The 19,488-nt window shown below is 31.5% G+C and overlaps 1 protein-coding gene across 1 annotated transcript in view; it reads left to right on the top strand.

Moving 5' to 3' along the window:
- LOC129963921 (uncharacterized) overlaps positions 1-19,277 on the top strand; it is a 45,195-nt gene extending 25,918 nt beyond the window's left edge. Inside the window, exons 4-6 of the mRNA XM_056078515.1 lie at positions 2,005-2,190; positions 16,203-16,322; positions 18,253-19,277. Coding sequence (XP_055934490.1) covers positions 2,005-2,190; positions 16,203-16,322; positions 18,253-18,327 — 381 coding nt within the window. The 3' untranslated portion in view covers positions 18,328-19,277. The remainder of the gene's footprint in view (positions 1-2,004; positions 2,191-16,202; positions 16,323-18,252) is intronic.
- The last annotated feature ends 211 nt before the right edge of the window (positions 19,278-19,488 follow it).

Raw genomic sequence — 19,488 nt, 5'->3', positions numbered from 1 at the left:
ACGTATTTTTAAACAATTTAGTTTGTGTGGAGTACTTTGCGAACATGGAATGCAATTGACATTGAAAATGGTTTGGTAAAAAAAAAAAGTTCTATTTCAATTTAATAGAGAACTGTAAAAGTGCAACCAACATATGAAGAGCCTCGGCGTCCTTTCCTTCGAGACCTCGATATCTGATTTCTTTGATATGCCGACAACCAGGAATCAATGTAAAATTTCAGTAAGGCTGCATGCATGTAGGTGCATTACTTTGTGATCTCTGGCTTACAATTTATGAAGAGAATATAATTTTTAAAATGTATATTGTCAGTCAACTATGGTTAATGCAGCCTGAATGAAAATCATATTGGCCGTCAATTATGGTTAATGCAGCCTGAATGAAAATTTTATTGTCTGTCAAAAGTGATTGGTGTGGCCTGAACGACGAGTACACAGTTACACGTGACTTAAAAGGTACAAAATAAAATTACAATTAGTCATTTGTGTCTAACATGGCGCTTATTGTGTTAGTAATGCTAGAGGGTTTCCTTTAATTTAAAATTTTCAGAAATTAGTGAACACAGTAAAATTTTCTAATAAGCACAAGTTGAACTTATTAAATTGGTTTTTTTATAAGAAAAAATTAGGTCAGAAGTCACGAATAAATATTTTATACTCTTAAGTTTTTCTGAACGGTAATAAATATAATGTAGATATTTATAAAATAGATATTTATAAAATAATGTAGATATTTTTAAATGTTAAGTGTTTTTATATATATATATCAAGTACTAAAAACTAGTTTTTTCTTTTGGCAAGAATTAAAAACAAGAAATAAATGGCTCAACCAATCAAAAGCATTAAATTATATCAAAATTATATTATTTGTCAGAACAGTTGTAATATTTGAAAAGTAGAATAAACTTCATTGTAGATAATTTGAACAACTGTCAATTATCACTGTAAACCAACTAGTTGTACATAAAATTATCACTATAATCACATTTAATGTTAACGATGAAGTGGTAACAAACTTTCAAATTTCTGAAGCTAATGAATCAAATGGGGGAAAACTCATTATCTTCAGTTTTTTCTGTTTCAGATTCATTGAAGTAAAACGACTAGCAGAAAAAAATAGAGCCTAGGATATTCGGATTTTAAATTATGTTTTTCTAAGGCGTTCTCATTTAGTTAGAATTATAAATAAGATATCCATTATTTGTATCTATCTAATAATGAAAAAGAATGTGTGTGTTGGCTCTTTGCAGATTTGATCGTTTGACCTATAGTTTTCAGATTTGATACATATATTTTGGAAGGTGGAAATGTATAACTTGGGGAGATTTTTTTTTTTTAATTTTAATGAAATATGAAGCGGAATTCTGACGTTTTCCCGCAGTAACTTCCGGATATATTTCAGTACAGAAATTAATTTTCTTTCTTTGTGAAATTTTAAAAATTGACTTTTTAATGACATCAATTTAATTTTTCTTAAATTTTCTTAAATTTTGGCGATGTTTAAAAAAGTTTTTTTTGTTGTATTATTTTCAATTGTAGATCTCATTGTTGCATGGGAATTCAAATTGTTTTTATTACTTTATTGGATATTTGATCGCATGATTTTCCATTGTTGAAAGCTAAAAAGAAAAAAAAAATGCATATTAAACTGCGAGGAATCATGAAAAAATAATAATAATAATAAATTGCATTATTGTGATAAATAGCTTGAAATTTAAACCAGGAAATTTGATTATCCAGGCATTTAAATTTTTAATGGCATTATAGTGTTATAGAACTCCACTCAGGAAGGTGTATGCACACAGCAAATAACACAAGTGTAAGGCTGCTACAATTTGATGCACAAAAATACTTTATTGAGAGAATTGACAATGCTTAACTATGTTCAGAATAATTGAAATTGTATATAACATATTTTTAGCAAATTAGCTGGTCGTTAAAAGTACCTAAGCTAATAAACGGATTAGAGGATGTTTTTGATTTTTTTTTTTTTTTTTTGCCTTATAGATAATCGGAGCAATATGCCTGAGCTTGATCGCTTATTATTCAGTACACAGCAAAATTTTCAGTGGAGATCCGGAGCATACCCTGTTCTTCCTTGTAACATTTGCTTTCTTGGTGACAACGTTTCTCATGCTTATTTCTTCATTGCTGTCCCTGATGGTTGCGAGCATATTGTCAAAGACTCTGTTTGTAAGTATATCTCATTCTTGATTTTGAATTTTTTAAAAATCTATACGATTTTAAAATTTCATCTCGTTTTAAACTTATAAAATAAATGTAATCTTTTTATGACCGGTTCTACTGGAACAATTTTTAAAAGTCCAAAACGATTTTTTGAACACTTTACTGAGAACGAAAATCTGAGTGTTTAATTTTATAATAACTATGATTATGCTATATGTTTTACAAGATTCCATGCAATAACTGTTAAATAAGTCTTATCGATAATTACATACGTTTGCATAAAGTTACGTTTCAAAAGTTTGTGGAATTTTCTGATCAATTCCATTAATCAATCCCTTCATGGGCTCACCTGCTCTAGTCAGTTGTGTGTTCCTTTTGCTATCTGCTGTTTTCTTCCATCCATCAACGGTACGTGAGGGAGCTTTTCGGGAAATGCTGTTGCCACTCTATTTACTTCTTGCTTCTCAAGGACAGCTAGCCCCCTCCCCCCACATTGTCTCCTTGCATGGCCCCCATTAGATAGGTGGTGCACTGAGATCTCTGGTATATCATTCGTTTACAGCTAGTCTTTCAAATGGTTAGTCTTTTAGGAAAGAGACGAATTGCTTGGTATTAAGGATAGTCACTGTCTCCGGGAATGACTTTGAGCCTACAAATTTTGGCTATTAAGTACCATGGTAAGCAGCCAAGCTGGGAATGTTCTCAACCAGTGTTTTCCCTACCTGGTTGGACTCTGTGGTGGGCGATGCCATCGAGCCAGAATCATATTGAATATCATATGGGTTCTTTGCCGTCGTGGAAGTCAATTCCACTACACATTATTACATGGTTATTAGTACATCAAATACTTTTCACATCATATATTCTTTAAAACTTTTTGCATCATTTATTGGTGAAACGCAGCACGTCAAGAAGATGCGATCTATGGATTTATTAGTGCGAGTGAATGAACAATAAGCTTTAGAGGTCAATAAATTGACACAATTGCCAGTGCCCTTCCCGTACAAACATCATAAAACTCCGAATGTATCTTATGACTATTGTATGAGAGATATAAATGTATCAGGAATTGAGTTCCTGGAAGAATCAAAGTGTGTGACGTTTGTTGTATAAATATTGAAAGAAACGATCAATTTATCCCTACACAACTCATCGTTTTAATATTGTAAAACTACGTGTTTCTGTCCATAATATGAACGTTTGTATTTCTGAAACTTTGAAATGTAGAAACTATTCTGGTCCCTTTGCTGTATCCTTTAAATGTTCTCCTACTTGGAATTAAAATGTTTCCGTTAAAATCTGAAAGAATCCGATCTTTTCTGAAGCTAGACAAATTGTAAAAGGCAGAACTACGAAAGTAGATGTTTCTTATATTCCTATGAGCTGTAAATACAACAAAAGTTATGCAGTAGATTATCAGGTGTCACACAGCTACTAGTAACCAAACTAAAGACATTGCACATTATAAGTCTTATGTGCAATGTTAAGTAAACATTGTAACATATGTAAGTAACAAGTCCCCAAAACATTGCACTGTTGGCTCAGCGAAAAAATGAACATGCACAATGTAAAATTTTTGTCAAGTATAAATTCTTCTATTACAGTAAAGTATATGTGGAACAATGTTAAAAAGACGCATGGTATTTGTACTAATAAACACATTTCCTGTCTGAAAAAAAATGGTTAGGAGGTTGGTTCTCATTATTCCGGAAATGGTTGACGTTCTCGCTGATTCTTGTGCTCCTGTTTGCTTAGTGAACAATTATACAAAACCTTTTCTTATCCATAAAAGTTGTGCTGAGAGAACTAAATTGCATTTTCAAATGACTAAACGCTTGTTTTATAACACTAAACCTCGCTGTCTTGGACTACTTAAAGTATTATCCAGTGTCGGGTCCTGCTGGAATCTAATATTCTCTCGGAAACTTCCCTTCTAAATATGCTTTGCATGTATTACCGCATATAGGAAAAACATTTCTTTACAGATATTTTAAAATAAGCATTTGTGATTCCAATATCTAAGCCAGAAAATTCTGATCAGTTATCAAACAATTGCCCTGACCAATTGCATGTGTAAACTCCTTAAAAGGATAATGAACGCACGCTTGGTATACATCCTTGAGAAAAATTGATATATTTCCTTTTCTGTGGATTTCGAAGGACACAGTCGATAATTTAGCTTCTATAAACACGGATATTCGAGTTGCTTTTCTGAATCGAAAACATTTGGTATCACTATTCTTTGACTTTAACAAGACTTATGATCGCACCTGGAAGTATGGCATATTGATCTAGGTTTTAGAGGAAATTTGCTTGAGAACACTTATTCCAATGTCATTCGCTTGGAAGTTGTCCTTTAGGGTTGTGTCTTAAGCGCAACCATTGATATTTTAGCCATTAATCCCATTTTATCAATTATTCCACCGTCTATTAATAAACAAAACTGTGCGTTGATGATTTTCGAATTTCATGCTACGCACGTATAATGAAATTAATGAAAAGAGAGCTTCGGATAGCCATCAACAATATTGCTGAATAGTCAAATAAGAATGTTTACTATTTCAACACACACACACACACACACACACACACACACACACACACACACACACACACACACACACACACACATTGATACGCTCCTTTATCCTGATCCAGAATTGTCTTTGAATAGTGCTCTAATTAGTCTTACCCATAATTTTGGTACCCATAAATTTTTGAGCATAATATTTGATAAAGGTAGATTTTCCATCTTCATATTATCAACCTGAGGAAAAGGTGTCTTGAATCATTAAATATTCTAAGAACTCTTTCCATACTTTTTGGAATGTCAATCGCTTATCTTTATCGAAGTACTTTTCGTTCTATGATTGATAATGGGTATATCGTATATCATTCAGCTTGACCTTTCTGTTTGAAACGCTATAATTATGTTCACCTTCAGCTGTAAGACAATTCTCTCTGGGGGCATTCTGCATATCTCTTAGAAATAGTTTTTATGCGGAAGCTTTCGGACCTCATATGTTACATAAATGAAACTGTCCCTCTCTTATTGTTTCCATGTTTTACCAAATAGACATCCTTCATATGGTTAATTGTTGAATGCCTATAACAGTCGCCCATTGCGCATTCTACAATTTGGAATGCACATACCCAGTAGGCTTCCCGATTTTCTTACCATTATATTAAGATGTACAGAAATTGTATTCTTGACCATTCTCCATGGATGGAAGTTAGAATAACTTAAACTTTTTACAAGTTAGTTTTTTATTTTTACAATTTTAAAAGATTAGAACAACTTAAAATTTTTAAGAGTTTCACTCGGTTAGATTCTGGCAGTTCAATTTTTATTTCGCTTTTTAACCATCACCGACAATTTTATCAGGTATATGAACCAATCACAGACGGTTCAAAATCCTTGATTCCTGTTGGCTGTGCTTTTGTTATCAGAAGTTATAATGTAAGCTACTCGACTCTTATGCTCCTATTCTGTGTTCTTCTCTGAAATCATGACTGTTTATTTTGCCCTCAAATATAATGATTTGTATCAAATTCATAAATCTATTTTGTGCTTTGATTCTATGGATCTTTTGGAATTTTTAAATAGATCCTTTATTGATAATCTTCTTATTAAAGAAGTCCGTAGCTTTTATGAATATTGTTACAAAATTTACTGGACCTCTTTATCCTATTTTCATGAATATATTTTTAAGTTGACATTGCAAGAAATGAATTGGCAAACAAAGCTGCGAAGTCAGCTACCGAATATTTATACTGGTCCGTTATTTATACTGACATGTGATCTACCATTAAATAGTAATGCGTTTCTCAGTGTCAAAATGCCAAGAAAAATGGAACATAGAAACAACATACAAACTCCATAACATCAAACCAATTCTTTTATGTTGGGTTCTGAAACTTAATAGACGCTGTGATGTCATTTTAACTCGACTTCTTTTGGACATGCACGATGTAAAATAAATATCAGCTTTTCGTAGAGTCTGCTCATACTTGCAATCATTGGGGAAACACTTTAATTGTTCAACACTTTCTGATCTAGTCTGTATAACCTTCAACAAGCATCGGTAAAAATGTTTTAACTCAAAATTTTTTAACGCCTTTTTTTTATTGAGAAAAATATCCATACTTTAATCTCCTTATGTATTAAAAACACATTGATTTTTTTACATAATAGTTAATTTTTATTGCTCTGGTTTTTTTTAATTCTTAATAAAATTATTGTCTAATTATATTCCTATTGTTGCTTTTACTCATTTTTAATTATTAGTTCATTTAGCTCTAATCCACTTCTTAATTTCCGGCGCAGCTCATGTGACCAATTTTGTAGAACAGATTATATCTAATTTAATTATATTCACACATACGCGTAACTTATGATTGCCGGTATTGAAAATTCTTCGGTGAGGAAGATAAAAGTTTAGTGTTTTATTACAATAAGTGACGAGATAACACATCCCTATTGGTGTTAAATTACTGTCAAAACATCGAATTTTGGCTGCACCTTAATCAGCTTAGTACTCTGAACTCTCGCCGTGTTATTTTTTCCAGATGAAAAATTTCTTTAAGGGGCAACGATTCTCATGTTTGAATGTTTGAAAGAAGTGCAACCACGAAGGCACTCGATAAAGTAACAAAAGGAGGTTTGCAATCCGCTTGCATATCTTTGCACGAATGAAGATAAAATTGTATTATTGCAAAGGAAAAACTAAACAAACAGCCTTTATCTGTATTCATTCTATCTCATTAAAATAAGTTTCAAGTTGGTAGCATACAGATAAAAATGAGTTATTTATAAGAAAGCCTCCCTGTCATCTCACCTCTCTGGTAACTTCTGCAGTTAGAAAATATATTGGTGGAAGATGGAATCGCAACACTGAGAAGAAATTAGTTTATGGGAATGAAATTTGGACAAAGCATTTGTCTTGGTAACATATTTGAGTATTATTTCAAGACCTCAAGCTAAAGTTTGTATGAGATGAGCCTTTAAAATAGGAAGTAGCATTACATTAACAATTGTTATAATCGTCACAATTTTGAATGCAAGTATGTAATTGTTTATGCATTTTGCCAGTGTGTTTTGTATGTTGGAATTCCCTTTTTGTTGCACTTGGTGATTATGCAAGTTATCGCCAGTCCGTTTTGATTGTGAATCTGAATTTGTCATTTAGTAATGTCCCATACGTGCTTGATGAGAGAAAGATATGGTGATCTCGCATGCCAAAGAAATATGTAGATATATTGTATATTAAGTTGGGTGACAGCAGCATAAAAAGGGAAAAGCGTTCTTCTGTTGGAAAATATTCTCTTAGAATAATGATCAATTTTCATAGAATCATGATCAAAATTGGAAGCGTAACCAGTTAACTCACTAGACTTAGTATGATGTGTAAATTTGTCGTCATGGTATAAGGGAATACGATGATATTGTTTTCGAATCGTTATAGTTTGGAGAACAGTTTAATAGTGGCTGTGTAGATTTAGCAAGTCTATGCTGCAAGTAGTTTGGTTAGAAAAAATCGCCTACTTTCCTCTATATAGTATCTTCTATCTAAGCAAACGCCTACTTTCCTGTATTAGTAATATATAGCTCTTACTAATAAAATAGAAACGGCTCTCATCTGTGAACGAAACAGATTTTCATTCAACTCTCAGCGAGCTTGGCACTCCTAGTTACAAATAGCTGTGATTTGGAGATACTGGCATGAACGCTATATGTCATCTGATTCGGAATTGACCCTCATTATAATCGATTCGTATCACTTTAGATTATCGAGTGTAAATTAAGTATGTTCCATAGAACATAAGGTGTCTAAACTTAGTAATCTAAAGTGTATAAAAAAATTCCATTGTAAATTAGTTTCAAAAATTTATTGACTTGTTTCATAAGTGGTCGTGGTAAGGATTTTTGTATACTTATTTCATCAATCAAATTTTTTTCTTTTGATCGACAATCAACGAGATAATTTCAATAAATTTGATTCTATATTTTTATTAAGGTTATATATAATGCTTTCGTTTAATTAAATAGTGCCAACAGGATTAAGAACAATAGTAAGTAAAGGCATACATTACTTGAGTTTTGAGCGTCAATTTAACAAATTATGATCCATTTATGATTAACAATAACCATTGGTGAAACAACTGATAGGGAAGAGCCTATTGTAACTTCTAGTGATAGACCTATCCACAAAAGTTAAAATGGTTAAATGCATTTATTAAATATTCACTTAATATTTGCCTATCTTGACATTATCTTTTTGCCTATCTTGACATGGTCTGCCTTTGCTAAAAATGCCACGAATGTATTCACTTTCGGAGTTTTTGAAACAACTTTATTCTATGCCAGCCACATTTAAGCAGTTCTGTCATGTGTTATTTTTATGCTTTAAGCGCCATATTAGCACTAGACTGTATACAAACCAATTTCAATTACGATTTAAAAAATCGAATTTAAGGTTTCAGCGAGAGCTTTCGCGATCCTGATGTGTCATGAATTAAAAGTTTCATCTTGGAGATGTGGATCAAAGATGAATTTGCGGAGGCGGCGATTTCGCAATAAACCATCTGTCACCTACTTTTGTAAATCATCTTTTGATGATACTGTCTAGCCTGTTAAATGCATCCCTTAGAGTGAAATGTATATGCGTGGGCCCATAAGCGTTCTTTTAAACAGCATTCCCAGATCTGGTCGCGTGGTCCTGTGAGGTCTCATTCGTTGCATCCATCACATTTTAATGGTTTGTAAGCCAGAAGGAATTTTACAAGGAATTAGATACGAAAAAAAAAGACTTTATCAAACATCTAAATCAGGGCTTGTTAAATATTTTTCACTCGCAATACCTTATTCGGTGATAAGAATTTTGACGATCCCATTTTTATCAGACAATTTTTTTTCATCTCTATCCCAGTGTTATGAAATGAATAATAATAAAAATAGCAGTAATGTTTTCTTCCAAAAAGTTGTGATTGTCTTTTTCTTTTTGCACATCATCATATTGGAAAAAGAATTGAATATCTGTTTAGGAGTCCTCCCTTTTATCGACTGAAGCCACAATTTGGTTAATAAGACCTCATTTTGAAATTCACTATACTTCAATTGGTGCATTTTTGAGATATAAGGCACTAATATACACTGAGAGATACATTTGAGTGCATTCAATCCATTGACAGATTTAATTTATTTAATACTGATTTGCATGAATTAAGATAAAACCATATGGTAAATTTCGTTCTTCTAACTCATTGGGTTTTAAGTAGTCTTGTTTACACGCATTAACTATTACCAGGCGGATTTTCTGGCACAGAAAACGTTGACATTTTTCTGAAATATGACAACAAATCTATAATTTTGATGCAAAGATAGCATACCAAAGTTTGTTTATTTAGTTGAATGCAGTTATAAATTAACATGCTCCTAAGGCAGACAGACATAATTCGGAAAAGAAATTTTTTGATAGTAGATATGTCAAAAGCATGAAAGATTTTCCCAAATGTCGAAGTCTTAATTTTTTCACAACAAAAATACTTTCTCTTTGTATATTTGTATGCCAGAATGTAAAACAAAAAAGCTTAGTATAGTAGTAAATACAATTAATATTTATTTTGCTATAAATAATGAAATCTGTTATTTCAAGATAACTTTCTTAACTGTTTTGTGTGTAATGACAAGAAAATCTGCAAGAAATTCCTGTTGGAATTTTGTATTCCCAATATTTTTTATAAGCGATTAAATGTAAGATGACAATCCACAATTTAAGAAGCCATGACCTTACATTATTATTTCTGTATAAGATGGCAATCCACAGTTTAAGAAGCCTTGGCCTTACATTATTATTTCTGTATGTGAATACATTCACGAATCTTGTTATCGATTTTCAGAAACTTTTCAACTGATTTATAGTTCATTCTCTTAAAGAAACGTCATATTGTTGGTATTCTAGTTCTAATCCATTTCACTTAAAAGAATTGATTAAAAAAAATTCTGTTTTCTCTTTAATCATCTTTTGAGCTAATTATTTGGTTTAGATTTCGTTTAGAATTTGACAGAACAAATTTAGCCTTATTATATACGAAATTTCATTCATCGAATTCAAAGCGCTTTTGAGTATTGTGTTCAGACAAACAGACATAATGCCAAAAATGTGTGTTGAATTCAGGAAGGTCTGAAATGTAGAGATTTGTTAAAACCTCAAATTGGAATGCATTACTTTCTATATAAAATCAAACCTTGCTTAACAAAAACCTTTCATAACGAACTGAACAAAATGAAAAAAAAAAAAAAAAAAAGACTCGCGTAACAAGCAACACAAAATGTTAAAAAAAGATACGCTTAACAAGCAACACAAAATGTTAAAAAAAAGACTCGCTTAACAAGCAACACAAAATGTTAAAAAAAAAAATACACGCTTAACAAGCAACACAAAATGTTTAAAAAAAAAAAAACATCGCTTAACAAGTGATGTTTCACAGTATGAGTAGTGAGGAAACGCCTAGCCTCACTTGCTATATTGGTCTATATCAGTTTGTTTTGGGCACTTGTTTTAAAAGAATCCTAATACTTACATGGAAGACTTTTTGATTGGATACTGTTGTCGAACATGACTCCAAAGAGATCGAACAAATGCTGTGGAACCTTAATCAACAAGATTGTATCTCTAGCCAAAATTATGAGAATAAAAGTGGACGACTCCATTGATGAGCTAGAGGTTCAACGTAGGCAGAACTGTCGAAGAACTTATAATTCTGCATTCTGTGTCACAGCAAAAAGCTACGGAGGAGTTTTGATCAAGAGATGAAGAAATAATACACTCAGCAAAACAATAACCCTGTAGTGAAATAAGAGTTGATGAAAGCGACAGAAATTATTGAACTGTATACGTTGAGAAGCATCACCCTAATAAGGTAATGGTTGTGCGCACTATAAATTCATTTAGCGGCAATGTTGTGCCCCATTTTCGCCAAATTTTGAAACGTAGCCAAAAGCAAATGTCTGCAGATAACTTTCTTGTAAAAAGACATAACTTTTGAAAAAATAGTACTTGATTTCTTCTAAACTGGTATATATGTATTATTCGAGTATTACTTTTTTTAGCATGAATTTATCATTAGAATAAGATACTTATTTGTTTGAAAATAATTTTTAATTTTTTTAACCTTTTATTTCTGAATTTTTTGGAAATCCAGTTTCCAGCTTAAAATAATCTTTCATTTCTGAGGAGCTTCCTTTTTTAAATCTAAAATTTCCATTTTTATATAGCTCTGTCATTAATAATTAACTATTCACTTTTAACTGCATCGTAATTGGAGCATGTATTTTGCTTCAATTTGATGCAGTATTTGCCTAATTTATTAGTTTACTTAAATAAGAGTACCAAATTTGATTTAGCATGCTCTAACTAATTGCATCATAAATCGGCGGAATGGTGACATTTTTCATCTTTTAGGAAAAACGGCGGTAGTCGTAAAATTAACTTATACACAGTTGTCTAGACAGTATATATTATACATTCTTTTATAACTCATTGTTTAAATTTTTCTTTCTAGTATAGAAATGATGGTATTTTTCCTTTAGCTTGGCAACAGCATTAATTCTCCAAGTTCTGATGGTAGTATGTGACTGTTTTATATATTATGTTGTCGTCAACATCTGGTGACAACTGGCATCATTATTTTAGTTTGACTGCGATGAGTGTCGTAAAACATGGATGTTTTTAATAAAGATTAACTTTATTTTTCTTATTGATGAAAAGTGGCATTATTTTATCAAAAAAGTTTTTAATATTCTTATCAATTATTCATTCTTAATGAGGATAAATTGGTTAATAATCAAAATCGAAAAAAAGTTATTGTAGATTGTATTCATTTAATGTTGATGGTAAGATAAAAATCCATTATCATTGAAAATCAAATACTTTACAGTTTTGATTTTAATTATACACCTTCAGGTGAATAACAAAAGAATTAAATATTATTTGAAGGCCTGTTCTAATATTTCTTCTGAATCTTGATGATTTTTAAATCCATTTTTGGAAAACAAATTCTATTTTCTTTCTTTTATGAGCATTTGCCTTTTATACAATGAAGGGGGAGAAGGAATTGAAAGGCTTTAAACACTGGGAAGGAAAATGGGCTATCGGACAGCAATATAAAGTTTTGATTATAAATGCTGCCATTTCTAACAACAATTATTTTAGTATTCGTTTTGAATAAATACAATTGTGAAAATATCAAAATTATTTTAACCCTTTGCACTCAAATGTCTTCTCTCAAGACGGTGCATCATTTGACATTTTATTTATTTATTTATTTTAATGTTAATTGTTAAAAATACCTACAGAATGTTAAAATGATGTAGATTCATTTTTCAGGCAAACTCAACTTCGTATAATAAATAAGTCCATGTATTAAATGCATAATGGTGCATCGAATTATCTTTCCAACTGCAAATGCTTAGTAAATTGAAAACTTCTTACAGATTTGGAGCCTTCGTTTGAATTTAAATCTATGAGTTACTGCTACCAAAGTTGCATTTCTTGGCTTACTGCCTTTTGAAAAGCAAATGAATCGAAAATAATGAATGCGTTTGAATTAAACTTTTTCAATTCGGATATTGAAGAACAATAATAATGGTTAAAAAAATTCCCAAAGGACAGCTAAAAGCTGCAAGGTTTATTTAATTGATTGACAAATCTCCTTTAATTGAATAGCGTACGCTATCAAATAGATAATGCTTAAGATAAAGCAATGGTATTGCGGTACTTTTACCAGTTATAAAATGGACCTCACGCTATGAGATAATGCATTCTCAGTAATGGCTCAGCATCTATATTATTTATCATAAAGTATTATTCTGCCACACGCATATCATTTCAATCTTTCGCTTAGGGCGTTGTCGCACGCGATATGACGAGCCGCCCCGATCGGTTCCATTGCCCCAAATAAGCCGTTAGTCGTGGGCGTTGCAAGATGTTCCGTGGGAAAAAGGTTCCGTCAATCACGTGCGGTAAAGGAGGACGACAAATCTATTTATATCTGTGATGCTGCACAGCTCAGCACTTCACGAGATTCGGTTTTATGCGGAATTCTTTCTGCGAAGAAAGCTGTTTGTGCTACTTTAGTCATTGCCGGCTTCACCTCCACCCCCACCCCCACCCCCTTGTCTCGTCTCGTGTTCGGCTAAGGTACCTGTTTCATCTGTCAAGAACAGAAATTGTCATTTTTTATTTGAAATAAATGTTATGGCGCTCTGTCACTTTTCAAAATCACATATTTGCAACATTCCAGGGAGCACAACATGCTATACGATTGGTTGTATTTTATACAGTATTACACAATATTTTACAATATAATATGATATTAAAAGTATTGAGTGGCACCATTCTATATTGAACAATATATATTACTTGAATTTTGCACGAACTATTATGATACACTATTCTCTCGAGTATCCGACTTCCCTACTTTCCGGCCTAGTTGTCTTTTATCGTAATTAAATGAGGAAAGCAAGGCGTTGCATTAGGAACATTACAAAGGTATTGAAAGCGAACGTCTGCTTGGATGCTCCTACGTGTCGTGTGTAAAATACAAGTTGTGACTGGAAAAGAGCAGCTTTGTGCCCGTTGTTCTCTGTTTCATCAGTGTGTGACGGATCTAAATTGTTGCCGCTGTTTCTGATTATAACTGCACAATACATACAGTATTCATAACTTGTTCCTGGGATAATTTTTTTTAACCTTACTATGGAAAACATTTCAAAATAGGTGATTTCAGAAAAAAATTGACTATGGAGGCGAAATAACGCGTTGTACAACGATTTGACCCTGATGTACATCAAAAACGGTAGCTGCTTCTATGATTCACCGGGCAACGTTCACATCTAAATAACTTGAGATAAATGAAGGGCTTAATACTAATTGTGAAGTGAGAAAATAAGTATTATAACAGTGAGTTTTGTTATAATAACTTGGTCTCCTGGTATTGATGGGCAAAGAAATAAATTCACAGAACTCCGGCCTATCCAGCTTTTCTTGTTATCCGGTCTACCCTTCCGCCACATTAGGCCGGGTACTCGGGAAGTCAGCCATCTGACTCTCTGACCCGCCACGAAGGCACACGGATTTAAACCATAAAAACTGAATGAACGGACCGCCGCAACAGCAACATTGGCGGGAACTGTGGTTGAGTCCTAAGGGCCATCACCGGCCACGGTACAACCCTCCCCGAAGGAAGTACGTCCCGTCATCGATGGGAGGAGTCAGATCCCCCACCTATTAGTGTACCCTCCAGGGTGACGAGATCCAACCACCATGTCGGAAGCATCTCATTCTCATTCCGATGTGCCCCCCCCCGGGAGTCTCGGATACTCGGGAATGTAATTTATTTACTACATTCCATGTAGCTTACATAACATGTTATACGATTGGTTATATGTTGTACAGTATTACAATATCTTTTACAATATAATACAATAGTAAAAATATTGTGCAGCGCCATTCTATTTTGTGCAATATATGTTACGACATGTCTTACTAGGCACCGTCTGCCATTTAAATACTAAAGTATGGTTAAATACATTGACTTTGCTTTGGCAAGTAATGAGATTAGAAGCCATATCTTGATTTCTGTTAATATCTCGTCTTATTTTAATGTCATTTTCAATGCAGATTTTAAGCCGCTTTCGTTGATTTCGCTACTTAAGGATTTTTTTTTTTCCGTAACGAAGTTTAAACTGGGATACCATTAACATATTAATCTGAACCATTATATCGCTTTCTAGTAAACAACATAAAGTGTATTTCATAGTTATTTTAGTGTTATACAGCTCTGAACATAATTGTAGAACATAGAGTAATATAGGTAGCTACGTACAACTGTTATAGATGAATTGTTATTGAATGGTTCCAAGATGATATAAATCTTAAAGCTTAGCTTATTTATTCTTCATTCTCCCATATATTTGCTAAAGAAAATATGTGGGAAAAAACCTGTCTATAAACACTTCCCTGAATCACACTAAAGATATCGCCAATATTATGTAGGTAAACTCTGTAAATGCCCAATGTAACAAAGAAACTAATTGATATGCAAAAGTACCCCCAAATTGCAAAGATTCCCAAATTGCTTTATGTATAATTGTTAAAATAGAAGAAAGCTCTAGCACATAGTTTAATTATGTCCTAATTCTGTAGAGTCGAGATCAGTATGAAAAGGTGATATATTTCTTTTTTTTTAAGGTTAAAAATATTCTATGCTGTATTTTAGCATACTTTCACTTTAAAATGATATTTAATTTTTTTATATAAAATATTTGATGATAAACGGCATAACATCAAATATTTTATAAAATTCTATGTCAATGGATTCAATGGGTATTATTTATTAAATGGATGGATCATATTGATATGACTTCAAACTACATTTCTATGTTTACTATTAAAATCGAAATTAATACATAGATCTGGATTATAGAGAGAATAGTTGCTCATGGTAATTTATCCCTTTGCTTAGAATTTAAGAATTTTTTTATTGCTTTTTCAGAAGTTAAATTTTGTCTTTAACATGTTGTGTCAAATGGATATCATTTCCCAAGGGGCCATAATATTTTTTTAATTACGCATTCATATGGCATTAATTATGTTAATGTAATATATGATTTAATTAGTGTTTATATTTTATTAAATATAGTTATATATTTTTAACCCATTTTGATATTGCTCATATATGAATAATGTGATGCTCACTTATTCTATTACATTATATTTGCGAAAACCATGTTTAAAAAGCATTTCTCTGTAGACCATAATATCAGACAGCCATATAAAATATATTGCAGTATCGCTTAGTAAAATACGTCGCTGTCCTCTGGGAAATATTTCCGTCTCGCGTATGTACGAGGATACGCGAGATATTTTGGGATCTGCGATAATTTCTCTTTCGTTGGAAGTAGCATATTTAAGTAAACTGCAATAAAGGGTTCTTCATTTGTTTTTCTCTTACAGGAGTTTCTTTACCATATTTTCGCGTTCATCTTCTACATCAGTGCCAGCTTGGCTCTTCTCACCACTCTCACCAACAGGTATTACAGGGGTCACTACTACGAGGGAAAGATGGCGGCTGCAGTAAGTACCTACCTTTATCAAGTATTGCTATATTCTGCAATTTATTTTCTTTCTAGCATCTCGAGAAACACTTGAAAAGGAATAATGTCCTTTAAAAAACGCCTTGAGTATAAGTATTTCATATATAATATGTAATCATTTTAACAGTGCGTGACCGAAAAGATAGAATTTTTGGAATTTTAACTTCGGTTTATTTCACACGGGTGTCATATTATGTACTAAGAAACGATGATTAAAAGACACCTGTTTACATCTCGATATAAAAACAGAGGTGCCGGAATTTTTTCCTTCAGTGATTTTACTATGTGATTTTAATATGGATTTCTTTAACACGTGTAGATTTAGGAAAGGGAATCATTGGCATCATTAAAAGAATATTGCAAGCTTTAGGAATTTTTATTCCTTTGCTCGGAGCATGTGAAAATGAGTAGTCATCAGTTTTCTCGAACGAGTGTTATAAAAAATTAAATAAAAAGTGAGAATTGGATAAGGCAATAAGCGAATGTTTTAGAATGAAGTTAATATGAGCTAAATTAAATAAGAAGTAGGAAATTAAATTTTAAATTAGATTTTAAAATATCAGTGTATATATATATATTCTATATAATATGTGTGTGTGTGTGTGTGTAACCATATAATTTTTTAATCAGAAGGCAGTTTCGAAGACAGTGAAGGGACTTTTGATTTTTTGACATCGTTTTATTTCATCCCAGAGAGGCACGCATTATGTACAAGCAGGAGCACACACACAAAACAGAACGACACAGAGCTAAAGGAAAAAAATAAGGGAAAGCCGATGAACATTTTATCCCTGGTCTTATTTAACATGAGATTTTTGACATGTCGATTCTGATAGGAATTTCTCATACGTGTCGACCTTGACAAGGGAAACAGAGGGGTCCTTTAGAAGAATCTGTTTACATCAGTGATTCTCTATTCCTTCACTCGGCACGTGGGAATCGCCGACGGAATCATTTTTACAAAGCTTCAGTTGAATTAATTAAACAGGAAAAGTGGAATGGGATCAGGAAATAAGAGAATATTTTAGAATGACTTTGACATGGGCTGAATTAGGCTAAAAAATTAGGAAATTAATTAGGATTAAATTAAATTTTAAAATATCATTACACACACACACTTATATAGCATCCCCAAATTAAGTTAATCTTTCGAATGTGCTACTTAACTCATTTGTCCCAGAATTTTTCTTTTTTTTATAATATCATAATGACTAAAAAGATAAGAGTATCGTTCTTATCGTAAATACCATTTTTTATGAGCCAAACAATGTATTCTTGAATTGTATACCATATAAATACATAATACGGATATTACTTAAAAATAAATCTCGCAAAAATTTATGTAATTTTTATTTATGTTCTGTTTATCTGGAGCAAATGAATCCACGTATCGTAAGATATTGCATATAAATAACTAGCGAAAATTCTGAGAAACGAACATTACCTTTGCATGTTTTAAGCTTATTCATAGATTACTCACGGTGCCTTTATTGTTGAACACATATATTTAATAAAATTTTGCGACTAGTTGTGGTATTTGAAACCATTATGTTTAATGAAATTTTGTGACTAGTTGTAGTATTGAAAACCATAGCCGATCAACCCACTAATTGAGTCAAACATAATATTTCATAAACATCGAAATTGAAAGATTTGGTACATGCGCCATTTTGGAACGAATATTTACTTAACCCTTTTAGGTTTGCACAGGAAATATTTTCCATTTCATTGTGATACCAACATAACTGCAGCATATATATATTTAACTGTAGTTGGAAGAAATAGATCTCTTGTCCTTTTATTGTTGAGTTGTAAATAATCCCAGTAAGCGTTTCGAATTTCATTGCAGTTAAACAAATATTTATTTGTAATAAATATTTCACATAAATAATTTTGGTCTTTTATTACAGGTCTTGGGTATTGTCAATGCTGTCTTGTACTTGTTGAGTGCTTTCTTCTCCTTCCGTACTTACAGATTGGGCTAAAAAGAAGTTGCATTGATCAAAGCCGGCAAAGATTCTTATTAACATCATTTTTTTTGTATTTAAAATATTTCATTTTATCTTCAAGAATTCTTTTTTAATATTTGATAGCCTGGCTGACTTTAAATTAGATGATTTTCTCATATTCATAGTTCAACCAATTTCTTTTTGGTTGGACTATTTCTAAATAATAATTATTGAAAAAACAAAACTTTTAAACTGATTTACATAAAAAATATTTTTATTGTAACTCGCATTGTATAAATATTAATGCTTTTCAAATAAAATACTTGAAAATACTTTTCGGGATATTCTGAAATTTTTTTTAAATCTTTGCTTAAATTTTTGAAAAGTCATTTCGACTAATATACATTTTCTGAATTTTTTAATGTATCGCATATTAAAACTCTAATAACACAAAAGGTTAAGATTCAGATTTAGATAGTTTTTCATGTATAATGCATATATATATATATAATGCATTTATAAATTATTATGATAAGAGTTATATAGAAAAAAAATATTTTCAATTTTCTTCCTTGTCAAACAAGAGTTAAAATAAAATATGTGATTTTATACTATCAATTTTAGAACTAAGTTTTTTTAATTTATTTATGCAATAGTATATAAAAAATAGTTACACTGAAATCAGTTGTTTCATTCATATTTAAAAGACGTGCAAATGGTAAAATTTATCTAAATTTTTGTCAGTTTTTAATATTTTATAATATAGATGATTCACATGCTGCGATTTTCTTACAAAAATTGACTTGATAAAATGTATGATCTTTTAACAATCATCCTGATATCCAAAAGAATACGAAGAGCTTTTTTTGAAAATCACATCATTTAATTAAATTGGGATGAAATTCATACACTTTTCTATGTAGATTTAGTCTTTTTTTATGTATTTCTGCTCTCATTGTACTTATTTACTTTTCATACAAAAAGCTGCCTTAGATTTTTTTCTAAACTATATTTTGTTAATTTTTTTTTTTAATTTTTAAATCAAAAATACTAATATTTTGATATTTATTATTATTGATCTGCAGAAAAAAGTTTCTTGCAGGATATTTTAAACTTTCTACTGTCCATTTATTCGAGTACATTTTTTCATAAAATTGATAAAAACAATTTTACTATTGTAGTAGTACTTACTAGATT

The sequence above is a fragment of the Argiope bruennichi genome, chromosome 3 (genome assembly GCF_947563725.1).
Source record: "Argiope bruennichi chromosome 3, qqArgBrue1.1, whole genome shotgun sequence".
Taxonomy (NCBI): Eukaryota; Metazoa; Arthropoda; class Arachnida; order Araneae; family Araneidae; genus Argiope; species Argiope bruennichi.
Note: the sequence above shows the minus strand (reverse complement) of the source record. Positions and strands in the feature narration are given on the sequence as shown.